The sequence below is a fragment of the Microcaecilia unicolor genome, chromosome 2 (genome assembly GCF_901765095.1).
Source record: "Microcaecilia unicolor chromosome 2, aMicUni1.1, whole genome shotgun sequence".
Lineage (NCBI taxonomy): Eukaryota > Metazoa > Chordata > Amphibia > Gymnophiona > Siphonopidae > Microcaecilia > Microcaecilia unicolor.
The window spans coordinates 61,440,779-61,454,417 of record NC_044032.1 but is presented as its reverse complement, the minus strand read 5'-3'; the positions used below and the strand labels follow the sequence as shown (position 1 = coordinate 61,454,417).

At 41.4% G+C, this 13,639-nt stretch overlaps 1 protein-coding gene across 1 annotated transcript in view; it reads right to left on the bottom strand.

The window, feature by feature from the left end:
- ONECUT2 (one cut homeobox 2) overlaps positions 1 to 12,563 on the bottom strand; it is a 90,866-nt gene extending 78,303 nt beyond the window's left edge. Inside the window, 1 exon segment of the mRNA XM_030192080.1 lies at positions 11,438 to 12,563. Coding sequence (XP_030047940.1) covers positions 11,438 to 12,563 — 1,126 coding nt within the window.
- Between the last annotated feature and the right edge of the window lie 1,076 nt (positions 12,564 to 13,639).

Genomic DNA, 13,639 nt, shown 5'->3' with positions numbered 1-13,639 from the left:
GGGACCTGTGCTAAAATAGCATAACTTGTAGTAAAATAACCCATTTTTACTGTAGCCCACTTGTGATAACTTTCCCCCTTAATTATAATTTTTGTTTTACAAATAATATTGAAAACAAAAATGAATAGCCAGCATTACAGGTATTGCACTGTGCCCTAAAAGACCAATACACTTACTAGTGGTCAAACAGAACAAGTGGGACTACTACAGATCTCTACAGTAGAGAATGACATGGGGACCCGCATTAACCATGGGGATAGGGACAAGGACAGAGCCTGTGGAGATGGAGTCAGATCCCATGAGGATGGGGCTTGGATGGGGTCAGAGCCCTTGAGGATGGGGACAAACTTTGTCCCCATGTTACTTTCTGCTTTGAAGCCTGTTAATGAACGGGACTGTTATTTATGTTTGATTGATGCAGATGACAATATTTTTATTTTTTGGAAAAACAAGCAAAAATGCTGGCCACAGCTAGCAAAATTTGCATGGGGGATCCTGTATATCCTGCTACCAGCACATCTTCTAAGAAGATATCTTCTATTGCAGGAAGGACTGTGGAAGACAGGAGAATTAGACTGAATCCTGAGGTTGTTGATTACTTATTCATCTACAGATTTAAAAAATCATAATAGTGCTTCATAGGGCATACAGAACGGGTTGCATTTTGTACCCCTGGACATTTTAACAGGGTGGATTAGGTTTCCTTGGGCTAGTTGAAGTCAGCTATTTTGGGGGTTGGAAGGGTAGAGGGCAGCAGTGGTGGTGGGAGAGTTATTATAGCTGCTAGCTGCTGTTATTGTTTTCTATTTGTAATTTATACACAATTGCACACCATATTCTTCCTTTTTATACTTTAATAAAAAGATTTAAATATAAAATCATTCGTGTTCGAGGCTTCTGCAGATGAGAATAGAGCCCATAGGGATGGGGCGGGGATGGGGACAGAACCTGCGGGGACGGGGTGGGGACGGAGATGGGGTTTGCGGGGATGGGACGGGGACAGAGACAGAACACACAGAGATGGGGTGGGGACAGGGACACATTTTGTCCCAGTGTCATTCTCTACTCTAAACAAACTACGCAAATAGAATACTGCACCTTGGTCACAACCAAAGAATAGGTACTCAGCACCCCCAATATTGAGGAAGCTCCTTCACTGTATCCAGGGAGGAGCTATTTGTATTATGTCTGGCACCCTCAATCGTTTTGAAATGCTGGCACTTCTAAACCCTCACCAAATACAGAATACAAAGCAAAAATAGAAATATGAAAACAAGAATTGAACTAGTAACCCCAAGAAGTCAAACTCGGCATATACCATGACACTTGAGCAAGAAAAACAAATTCTTTTGCTCTTACTTTTAAAACAATACAAAGACATCTACAATGCACATCTCCCCAAAACTAACATATTCCAGTTTCTAAATTCAGAATAAAAACAGTTTTTTCTACCTTTGTTGTCTGGGCATTTTATTTTTCTAAATAATGTTGGTCCCAGTGAGTTTCTCTCTTCCACTTTCCTGTCTGCTTTTATTCCCTCACATCCGACTCTAATATTGATCTTTCCCTGTTACTTCTTTCTTCCCTTTCTTTTCTGATTTTGTCCACTCAAATTTTACCCTCTTTCTCACCCTCCAGTTCTCCACCTCCCTCGTTTTATTTTTCACCTGCTTATCAACTTTCCATCTCCATTTCTCAGTCCCTAGCTCTCCCATCTTAATCTCCTTGGTAACCCCCTATGGCTTCTCTCACATAGTTCCATCATGGTCCGCATTTCCCCTTCCTCCACTTTTGTATCTCAGCATTTCTTCTCTCCACTGTCCAGCATCTCATCTCCCTCTCTCCACCCCCTACCCTTTATAGTCTAACATCTTCCCTCTTTCTCCACTCCCCACTCTTGTGACATACCTTCCCTCTCTGCCCCCACATTTGTAGCCTAGCATTTCCCTTTCTTTCCCTTCCCAATAGTGCAGCTTCTCTCCTTTCACCCCCACAATCAGCTTCCTCCTATCTATCCCTTTCTTATCCTCCCCAAGTCAGAATCTCCCCCTCTCATTCTTCTCTTTACCATATTCAGCAACTCCTCACTCTTGGAGAGGAGGAGTAGCCTAGTGGTTAGTGCAGCAGACTTTGTTCCTGGGGAACTGGGTTCAATCCCACTTCCCTGTGCAGCTCCCTGTGAGTCTGGGCAAGTCACCTAACCCTCCATTGCCCCAGGTACAAATACGTATCTGTATATAACATGTAAACTGCTTTGAATGTAGTTGTAAAAACCACAGAAAGGCAGTATATCAAGTCCCATTCCCTCATATCTAGAATCTCACTGTCTCTTTCCTTCCCTTGTTTCCATATTCTCCTCAACTCCTTCTCCTCACCCCTACTGGTCCAGCATTTCTTCTTCTCCATTCTCTTTCTCCTTTACCCCCCCCCCCCCCCGCCTATGCACTAGTATTTCATTTTCTCCCCCCCCCCCCCCCATGGACCAGCATTTTTCTTCCCTCCCTCCTCATGGACCAGCACTTTTCTCCCTCACCATGGACCAACATTTTTTTCTCCCCCCTGCATGGACCTCTTCCTTCTCCTCCTCTTCCTCCGTGGACCAGCATTTTTCTCTCACCCCTGTGATCTAGCATTTTTTTCTCCTCCCCTCTTCTCCATGGACCAGCATTTTTTCTTCCCCCTTCCCAGCCAGCAATCCGGCATCTCCTCTTGCCTCTCTGCCCTCCCCTGTGTACCTTTAAAAAGTGGCCTTCACTGCTGGGGGCTGCTGGTAGTGAACAGCCAGTCAGAAGCACTGTTCACGCCCACCACAGAGCCTTCACTGATACTTCCTGCCTCTGTGGAAACAGGAAGAAGTGCGTCAGAGAGAAGGCTCTGAACAGTGCGTCTGAATCGCTGTTCATTGCCGGCTGCCTCCAGCAATGAAAATCACATTTTAAAAGGGAAAGGGGAAATGGGACTTGATATACCGCCTTTCTGAGGTTTTTGCAACTACATTCAAAGCGGTTTACATATATTCAGGCACTTATTTTGTATAAAAGGTATACCTGGGGTGTTAAGAGGCAAGGAAAGATGCTAAGCTGCTGGCTGGGGAGGGGACAGGAGGAAGAAAAGTAGGCCTGTGGGGTGGGCAGGGAGAATGGGGTGGTGACATCATTTCCACCTACAAAAAAAAAGTGATGGAACGCTGTTCCACCCCATTCTAGCACAAATTAAGCCCTGGTTGAGAGAGAAAACAAGATAAATTACTACTAAAACCTTGAATATAAGCTTATTTTTAAGACGATAACATAACTTGCAAATTCAGATAAGAACAAGTATAATCTCCTAAAGCCTGCTAAAGATTATACCAGCTAATCAGTCATTAAGTACACCAGGCTGTACGGACATACATTAAATATCTCATTGAAGAATTTGATTTTTTTGCACTTCAGGACGATGGTAATTTTTTTTCTTTTAATGTTCTGTACTTAAAGAATGTTTGAAATCTACAAGTATTTAGAATTATTGAGGGAGACCGTAAATCAATCATGCAATCAATTAAACAAGAACCTAAAACAGGTTACTCAATACAGATTCCCATCATAAATGAATCTTGGGTTTCTGTTAACGTTTTACAGTACACTTTAACCAGACTGATAAGGTTGGTAAACTGCCTTACCTGACCTGTTTCCCCACAGTCTGTAAATCCTGCCTCTGATTACAAAAAAAAGTCACTGTTACACAACACACTGTGTACAGTATCTCTGATAACTTTGCCATTTAATCTACTTTTTAAATGTGACCAGCTTTAAAATAATAGACACACAAATCATCCATTTTCCAATAAGAGGGTTGCCAAAGTGCAAATTTATTCACCTGAAAATTGTTAGACCTCAGCCTTCCTAACATTGTTTTTTTTTGACACAGAAGAAGTTATAAGGTTTAAAATGGCAGTGGGGCATTAAGAATTGTGATTTGTCCTGAAGCACAGTCACTACATACCTTAGTGTTCTTCTATATATCTATGTACAGCACTATGTACATCTGGGTATGCTATGCAAATGCTTAATAATAACAATGCATGGACAAGGGTTGGTAGATATTCATGACTGCTCCATGGCTTCACAGTGCCCTCTGACTGCAGTCAGGTTTTAACTAGGATAGTTCAAAGGAAGCTCAAAAATCAAAGCAGCTCCTTTGCTCTCTTGAAAGCAAAGTCTTAAGATTTTTTAGTTGTACAAGATGCTCTGTGTGCAATAACACACCCCAAAGGAATATATTACAAAGAAATAATTCAGCGAAACAACATATCCTTCCCCCCCTACCCAAAAGGTGTTTAAATGTCTTCCCTCAAACCTTGTAGGAGGTCTATATTTTCCTCTGGTTTCACTTTTTAAACATTTTTCTAATCCAGTTGTGTCCAGTCTCTAAAGTCTTCTAGTACATCCTAGATGTACATCACTCACCTCATGAATTTAGATAACAGGTACTCATATTCCATCAGAAAAGAGAGTGGCTCCAGATTTTTGACTGCAAATTGGAGAAATCTGAGAGCTACCCTGATAGCATTATTTAAATTCAATCCCCAAACAATATATTGCCATGAAGCTTGAAAATGGAAGAACTGGCATTATATTACCTAACAGAGAAAACATTCATTCAAGTTTGGCCAAAAGGTGGCACTGTTGCTTTAAATTATCCCAGGTACTAAAGGTGCTATGCTCTTTTAACTGGTGCCTCAATACTCATCTAGAGCATGCTGCACATTGTTAATTGCCCAGTGTCATGTGTTGCTGCTCATGTGGAAAATTAGAGCTTTATGATGGGGAAAGACAATTTTCAAGCCATTTCTGCAGTTAAAATAGAGCTTACCCAGGAAAATGGACTTTGGTGAAACTGCCTGCCCTATATGCATGGGAAAGAAAATGGGTGGTGCCATTTCATATCCAGTTTACTACCTGTAGGAAGAAGCATATCTGGAGGCAGGGTTGGCTGGTATTTGAAACTAAGCGTATACTTTTAAATTTTCATAAGTATGAGTATGTTTTTTTTTTCTCAGAAAAAGTATCCGCACAAATTACCAGTACGAGTGTGCAGGTATTTTTCTTTGGATAATTTTCAAAGTATGCACTTTGAAAATCCATCAAGGCCTCCAGTGTGAAAAACTAGGGGGTTCTTTTAATCAAAGCAGCAAGTTATAAGATAAGCTCCCCCCCCCCCAATGTTAGTTTTCTCCCATTTGGGGAGCAAACGAAACACGATCTTCGTAATATTTTAACAGCTCAGTTTCCCAAAAGCTTCCTATGATTGATAGGTTAAGGGAAGTTTGCCTCAACCTTGCTCCGTTGCAAAAACTGCACCAATTTTAGCTCGTGCTTTCCCCATTGAAAAGTGAAAGGGAAATGGGACTTTCTGAGGTTTTTGCAACTATATTCAAAGCGGTTTACATATATTCAGGTACTTATTTTGTACCAGGGGCAATGGAGGTTTAAGTGACTTGCCCGGAGTCACAAGGAGCTGCAGTGGGACTCGAACTGAGAAAAGCCACCAAGCTTTCCTAAACCTGACTGTAAGCAGAAACCTTCGATAAATCAGGCCTTTCTTTCCCTTTGCCCCGCTCCCCCACTAAGCTATGGTGAATGTTCACCGGCAGCTATAAAATGAAAATAAAATAATAATAATAATAATAATAAAAACAACCATAAATAATCAAATATATTAGACATCAAAACAAGTAGCCTGGAGTTTACTTGAGCCCAGGCTCAATAGAACTGGCCAATGAAAGGGGCCTGAAATTTACTGGCGGTTAGGGCTTTTCAAATACTATAATTGGAGGTTTGCTCTATAAAAGACTATGCCCCATTTGCTCTACTTTTCCCAATTTCCATTCCCATTTCTGGATTGTTGCATTTTCACCTTCACTAAGCGAAATAACAGGCATTCCCGGGCGCTAGATGAGAGAGGGCCTCGTATTACTCCGAAAGCAGAGGAAAAAGCTATTCAGTCCCACACTAAAGTCAGTGCTCAAACAGATCTGAAAGACGTGCCATGATGTCAAAAGGGACAAAGCTTTTGCTTAGCAGATAAAATCAATATTAAAAAAAAAAAGCAAATTAGGAAGAAAAAGAAAGTACACAACGTAGATATTCTTCAGCTAAAATAGCAGATTACTGTTAAAAATGTGCATTGTTCCAGACGCCTCTTCTCCAGGCTACTTATCTTACTATAACAAAAAAAAATAAGTCTCACGTTTGAAATAAAAAACTTCCTGCTTATAGCAAATCTTGCTAATTCATCTTACTGACCGTTTCAAATTATGTTAGACAAAAAAAAACCCAGAACGCAACTAAGAAGAAACACGTAAGCGTTTGCGGTTGCATTTCCACTATTTCTCAGAACCTCTTGCGGTACTTCTGTGTTGTCATTCATTCGGCGGGGTTAATTGTTCATATTGCTAAAACGGAATCATTAAAAGGCACACAATCACATAATTATATATTTCAAATATTCCCACTTAATGGAAGAAAGCATCACATCTATTTATCTATAAATTACCAGGTTTGCAACTTATAACTCCTTATCTTAGAAAGTTCCTGTATATATAATAAGTAAACCGCTTTGGTTGTACCACAAAATGGCGGTATATAAAATGCACAGCCCAAACCCGTCTTAATTATAGGTAAATAAATGAAGAATTAATTGTCCATCCTAACACGTTCTGGAGCCTGTCGTGTCAAATGTAATTCATAGGTTTGTTGTGGCCTGCCCCTTACTTTAGCTGGCAAATTTAACTTAACAAGTTTAATGACACATCCTACTACCTATAGACAAGGAAACGATCAGTAAACTACAATATTTGCTTTACAAATTAACAGCTAATTTACTGCTCAATGGGTTGAGGATTCCCCCCCCCCCTTGTTTTTCCTTATCTGAGCTTTCAAGGGAAAAGAAAAAAAAATCAAAACCAACCAAAATAAACAAATAAATAAATAAATAAAAACAGTGAAGCGCCATGCAGTCATTATCTTCACCATCTGCTTAGTCAACGTGGTTCGGATAATTTAAGACACCTCGGGACACCAAAAGGGAAAAAGATTCTAAGAAAGTCGGAGACAGGTGAGGCGATGGGGAGCACAGTGCTGGGAAAAGAGGGCCATCAGCTTTACTGGAAGCAGTTCGGATCAGGTTCCAGATCGATGAAATCTGGGTCCACACGTTTATGTTATGGTTGCCAGCATTAATGCTCTTTTAATCTTCTAAACATTATCAGCATCGATCCGCCTTCATATACACATTTGTTTCAGAAAGTGACACAACCCACACCATGCAAAGTCTGGAAGAAAGATGAAATGTGGATGGCTTCTGGCTTGGGATCTTGTTCCCCTGGTTATTTTCAGGAGTGCTAAGTCTTTTTATATTCGCCAATTCTGGAGGATCCATCACCAGTGCATAGTAAGTAGAAAGGTGTTATTGATTCACAAGGGATTTTAAAAGGCTAGGCCAGTACTGAGCTATTCAAACATCAATCTAATCAGGTCATCAAGGAGGAATTTTTTTCGTATGTAACGAGTTTCTCTTTGTCTGCTATTTTGCTCACCTATGAGGCAAAGAATTAAACTATGTCAAGCTGGGGATAGTTCTATATTGGGGACAAGGCAGATAGCGACAAACGTTATATAATACTACAAGAATCAGAGATAATATACAAATATGGCCTATAACAACAACAAAAAAGAGTTTTCATGAAAGAGACCAATATCACTACATACAACCTTAACTTCACAGGGCTCGCATTGATATAATACTGTAGCTAAAAGAATTCAAAATTTGTTAAATAAAACCGAAAACTATCAGCGCAAGCCAGAGACATTATTTATTGCTTATTTTGGGGTAGAAGAATGCGCTCGTAAAGTGTAGGTTACAAGCGGAAGGATAAAAATGTGATTTCATAAACCTACATTGCAACCGAGGCCGCCGGATGTAAAGCGCAAATACATTCATATCTGCACCGGGCTCTTCATTATTCAGCACAGGCAGCTGCTACCAGAAAAGTTACACAGCGCAATTAACCACTTTAACAACACAATTAAATTATACTACATCAAAATGCATTGAACAGTTGGGTATTGGAATCTCAAACCTTATTCCTACTTTACTGTTAGAGTTTTGTAATTAAAACCACACAAAATATATTTTGTTCAAATATGTACTATTAGGATATTATCCGTATTCTTAGGGTGATTATTAATGTAACAAAATAGTAGCAATGGTAATTAATAAAAATTTACTAATATCATGAATAATTATTGGTCCCATTAGAAAGCGAAAAAGGAAGAGTGTTAGATTATTGAAAAGTGGTATTTTCCACTGTTCAAAAACCAGTAACTGTGTTCTAGAATTCGACTCGGTATCATTTCACTAAGTAATTAAGGGCATATTCAACACATGGAAATGTAACCACACATTAAGCTGTTAAAACAGGATAAAATGCAGCCAAATCAAGAACACTATTGTATTTGGCTAGGTGATGAATAATGTCATTTGTACTTCCGAATTTCAAAAACAACGCTAAGCATTTTCTAGCAGAATATTCAAGTGCGATAAATACAACCCTGTGTCATCCTGTGCAAGAAGAAACTATGAATTTTTTATGGTCTTGAAGCACAGAACAAAATCAGCTTCCAGCCCTCTGCTAGTAACTGAAGCCCCAAACCAGGCCAACCGCCCCAACCAAAACACAAAAACTGCAGTTAAAAAAAAAAAACCCACGAAGGTGGTTGTGGGCGCCTTCTTTCACCTTGAAAGAGACAGCAGAAGTGATTTACAGTGAAGGATTTAGAACAATAGATCCCAGCTTCAAATCTGTGCCTGGTTAACCCCAAGGAAAGTGACGCTGCCGTCCTAGCTCTGGGCCCTGCAGAGATTTCTATCAATAATTCATGGAGAGAGAGAGAGAGAGAGAGAGAGAGAGAGAGAGAGAGCTTCAGCTCTTCTCTCCTTCTATCCGTGTAGCTTCAATCTACACATAATACCCACTCACCCAAATCCCAGACTGTGCATATTTTACCAAAGGAGACTGACACTGACAAACAAACCCTTGCAATGATATGCAATGCAATCACCCCCTTAACACCGCACCACTTAATACCTGCAACAAGGTTCAGATGAAAGAGCTTTTGCCTTACCTTTTAGGACACCAGCTATCTAAATGGGAACACAACAGTACTGTCTCTCTCCACGCCGCCACAGAACCCAAGACTACCTCTAGCCTTTGATGTAAATATGTTTTCCAATCGTCTAATGTATATTAATTAGGCACAGCGTCATCTCTCCTGGAATACCGTTATAGAAAATCAGAACAGAGAAACAAACAAACAAAAAATCTCGAGTCACGGTAACAACACGACTTTCTATCAAAGAAATACTAATCATTTCTCCTAGACACGGTTGGAATGCCGTTTGATACTTTTTTTTAATATCTAATTGATAGGCCTAATAATAATCGCTCCAGTTGAAATGAGGAGGGGGCAGCGTGTTCCCAGTACTGTATTACCATACTGCAAACAATAATAAGACCACAATGTGTCAAGTGCACATCTGCATCGGCGACCAGATGCAAAACATCTAAAATATTATTGAACATAAACAATGCATTTTACAAATTCTGAGAGCTGTTCTTTCAAATACCTCCCCCCACCTTCCACCCACACACTCACACACACACACACACACACACACACACACACGCTCTTCCTTACCCACAAAAATTCCAGTAAAATCTCTTACTGCAGACTTACCCCACCAGATTTCCCCCTAACATGAGACAACAGCAGCGGCAAAAATAAATTCCAACAAATGGAGGCAGGGTTTTAAAGATTTTTTTTTTTTTTTTTTTAGAAAAGCTCTCCAAAGAAAGGGTTTATTTACCTTCCACTAATCAATACTATCAAAGGAGTAATTGCTTCAGATTTAAATTAATCAGAGTGCAGGGGAATGTGACGGATGTAGAAGAACGTGTGCTATATGTATCTGTTAAACGTGACTAGGTACCACATACAGTTACTTGAAACATTTTTTTTCCAGAAGAATTTATTGCATTACTAATCTGTTTTTCATCATGTTAAAATGCGAGCCTAAAGTGAAGGAAAACTAGGCGACATGTTTATACGTCGCATTAGTCGAGTATTCTTCAAACATATAAGAAAAGACAGAAGAACCAGGTTTTTTCTGATTTTTACTTGTAAATATTTTTCAGAACAAAGATTTTCCTGACAAAAGACAGATCTACTGCACAACATTGCTGTCTACCGTTTTTAAAAAGATTCCTTTATTCAAGTGTAAGTGCAGCCTTATTAACCACGCATTTCCTTATGTTCACTTAAACTAGATTTCTTTTTCTTAATGCTCTCCCTTCCGATTTCCTACATAGCAATCTTTAATCGACTTATTCCTGTAATCTTAGAACAATAGAGCCTTGTACTTCACTTTTCCTTCCACTAGAGGAGGCACAGAGAATTCATCCGGCACTGGAACAATAATTATACCCAGAGCAATTGTCCTTTCGCTTGTCTTCTCTGAGACTAACAAAAAAAAAAAAACCAACGCTATCTGCTCTCCACCAAGACAAAAAAAATCTGTGCTTATGAGCAAAGGACATAGCAAAATGAGTTTTTAAAATTCTTAAAGCCAGTAATTCAGTTGCAGAGTACTTGAGCGTTCATACACTACACTTCCTATCATTAATCAAAATTGTTTTCAATGTGTCAACACACTATTGAAAAAAAAACCTAACATATCCATCATAATACATCATGTACTCACCGGGGCAATGATTATTTAATGCGTCCACAGGTTATTAGGAAACGCAGAAAAAGTTTTAGTCCTGGCGAGTCTAAACCCTGCCTAAAAAATTCCCACGAGTTTGTACACAATGAGGATTTTCTTTCGAGAAACCTATGATCAAGACTAATAAAACATGATCAGGCATTATTCCAGACCTTCTTGCCGTGAAAAAAAAATTAACCTTTCTGTAAATAACATTAACAAATAGTAAAATAACAAGTCTCTATTTTAGGACTCGGTATTTCTGTGGCGAATGCTTTGCTCATTGTTTTTTGTTTGTAGATTCCTGGCCGGTGAAATAGATAGTCTGAATTCTGCCCAAGATCCTGTGCAAAATCTGCAGAGTGCGACACCATTGCCCTTTCAACAGAGCTATAAAACAAGAAATCCCAGTAGCATCCAATAGTTGAAATGCCAAGCTACGCTAAAATCACTCAATGGGGAAGAAGGCAACAGGAAAGTCAAGGCCAGCACATAGACCTGAAGATGATTTCGCAGGGAGCTACATAAAAGTACTATGGCAATGACCATGCACAACAAACATTACTTTCTTTTGACTATTATGTTTACATGTTCTCATGAACTGTGATACCCTTTTGGTCCCTGACCTTACCTGCAAGCCTTAAAGCTGACATTCGCTGGAACTCAGGCTCCTGCAACCATTTCCACATTCTCCTGAAGGTCTCCCTTCCAGATTTCAATTTACTCCAAGGTTTGGGATTTCTTAGAAGGTCTGAAAGAGTACCCTGTGAACGACACAGCACCCTCTGAGCAAAGATAGCCTGAGGAATGCTATAACGCTTGAGCTCTGCAGTGATCCTTTGTGCCACTTCTTTGGTGTTGATTTCCTCTAACTGCCCAGAGTTGTTAATTTGAGATCCCGAGGAGGAAGGAGGCCTTTCCCGGCTGGAAGCCAGCATGGGCCCGTGAGACTGAGTGTGGCCAGGGGGAGAAGGATGGTGTATACCATTTAAGTGCGACATCATAGCCGCAGGAGGGGTGGCAAGACCCCTGGAGAGGTGCTGATCCCCCCTGGCCAGCATGGCAGTGTGGGCATCAAAGTTTGGGCTAAGCATTTTGTCATGACCAGGAGGTCCGTAATTATGGAGGCTCTGTTGGGTATTGTGGATGGATCCTAAACCATTCCCGAGTGGAGTGCCAGCTAAAGGGGACAAACTTTGCCCCATGCAAGTCATTTCCTTGTAGGGGCTGTAAAGGTTATTCATAGCTGGTAAACCTCTGTCATCCCGCATGAGGGTGAAACTCCCACTGACATTGCCAGAAAGACGCTGGTGGTGATGGTGGTGGTGGTGGTGATGGTGAGGATGATGGTGGTGGAATTTGTCGGAAACAGTAGAAATAGGTGGCAGGGGCTGGAGTGGCGTTAAAGTGGTGTAGGTGCCGCTCATGCCCATCCCAGGAGGTGAACTGTCACAGGGCATGCTCATGGCATGATGAAGAGGAATGGACAGCTCCGGACGGTAATCTCCGGCCCCGTCGAGGATGGAAGCCATGCTGGACACCATGGCAGAGCGAGAAGAAGCGGAAGCCAGGTCCTGGTGAAGCCTGAGGTTCGCAGCGCTCCGGTTGAGATGCGGGCTGTGGCTGCTCAGCAGATCCTGCTCATGGCTGGCCCCGCCATGCAAACTGCCAATAGTGTCCATTGTCATCTCCGGGTTCATGGCGCAGGCATCCAGATCTTTGGTTAGGCATCTATAGGCGTTGTAGGCAGTCTTCATTCAGTCCATCGATTTCCTGGGTTCTAGTGAAAAATGGATGGGGGTGGGGGGGGGGCGTAATTTTTAAGGCCTCTCAGTTTCTGGTTCTGTGCGTGGTGAGTGCGTGTATGGGGGAGGGAGGGGTGTGTGTGTGGAAATCACCGATCTCCGGCAGCAGACGAGCCAGCAGCGCTCCTCCTCGCCATGTCCGAGCCCTTTCCTCCTCTTACGTCTTTCTGTTGGGGCAGCCGGAGCTGTCCAGAACGAGCTCTGCTGTCTCTCCAGCAGCCTACCCAGGCCTCCGAGAGGCGGGACTCCGTGGAAGCGACGGCCACCCTGGCCAACCGCTCCCGCTGCCGTAGTTCGAATTATTTCGGCGTCGGAACGGTTCAGCCAATGAAGAGGGCAAGGGGCGGGGCCTGAGACTTTTCAGGGTTGGCTGAGATTTCAGTGGTTTGCTGTTGAAATCGCTAGACGTCAATGTGTGTGTGTGTGTGTGTGTGTGTGTGTGTGGGGGGGGGGGGGGGGGGGGGGGAGGGGGAGGGTTCCCCCTTTCCTCCCCCTTTCCTCCCCCCTACCACCAAAAACAATTAGCGACCGGAAACTTTCACTTCAACCCCGTAACATAAACGATGCAGCACGCTTTTATCTATTGAAAGCTGATTCTTGAAACGATGCTATAATACACGTAATGTGAAAGACATATTGCTATTTAGGACATCAAAGACACAATGCCAGTCAGACAGGGAAACAAGGGAAACAATTATTTTCCATTTCTTCAATCAACCTCTCTCTGTAGGCACCTTCCTCCCAAATGACAGACGGATTTAAAAAACAAACGAGACCTGCAAATCAACAGATTTTTTTTTTAATTTGGTGTTCAGAATATCAATAATGCAAAATTATGATTTTTGTTTATTATATATTCATAACTGGTACATTTTGTATACAAAATTATGTCCAAAATTCAAACTGGGCTTGGGAAGGGCTTATGCAATTATCTGCAGGTGACGCTGGAAATTTGCATTAAAACTGAATACAGTAAAGGAACACAAAGTAACATCGGCTGTTCATTGAGCTGTATGGTATGATTTTAT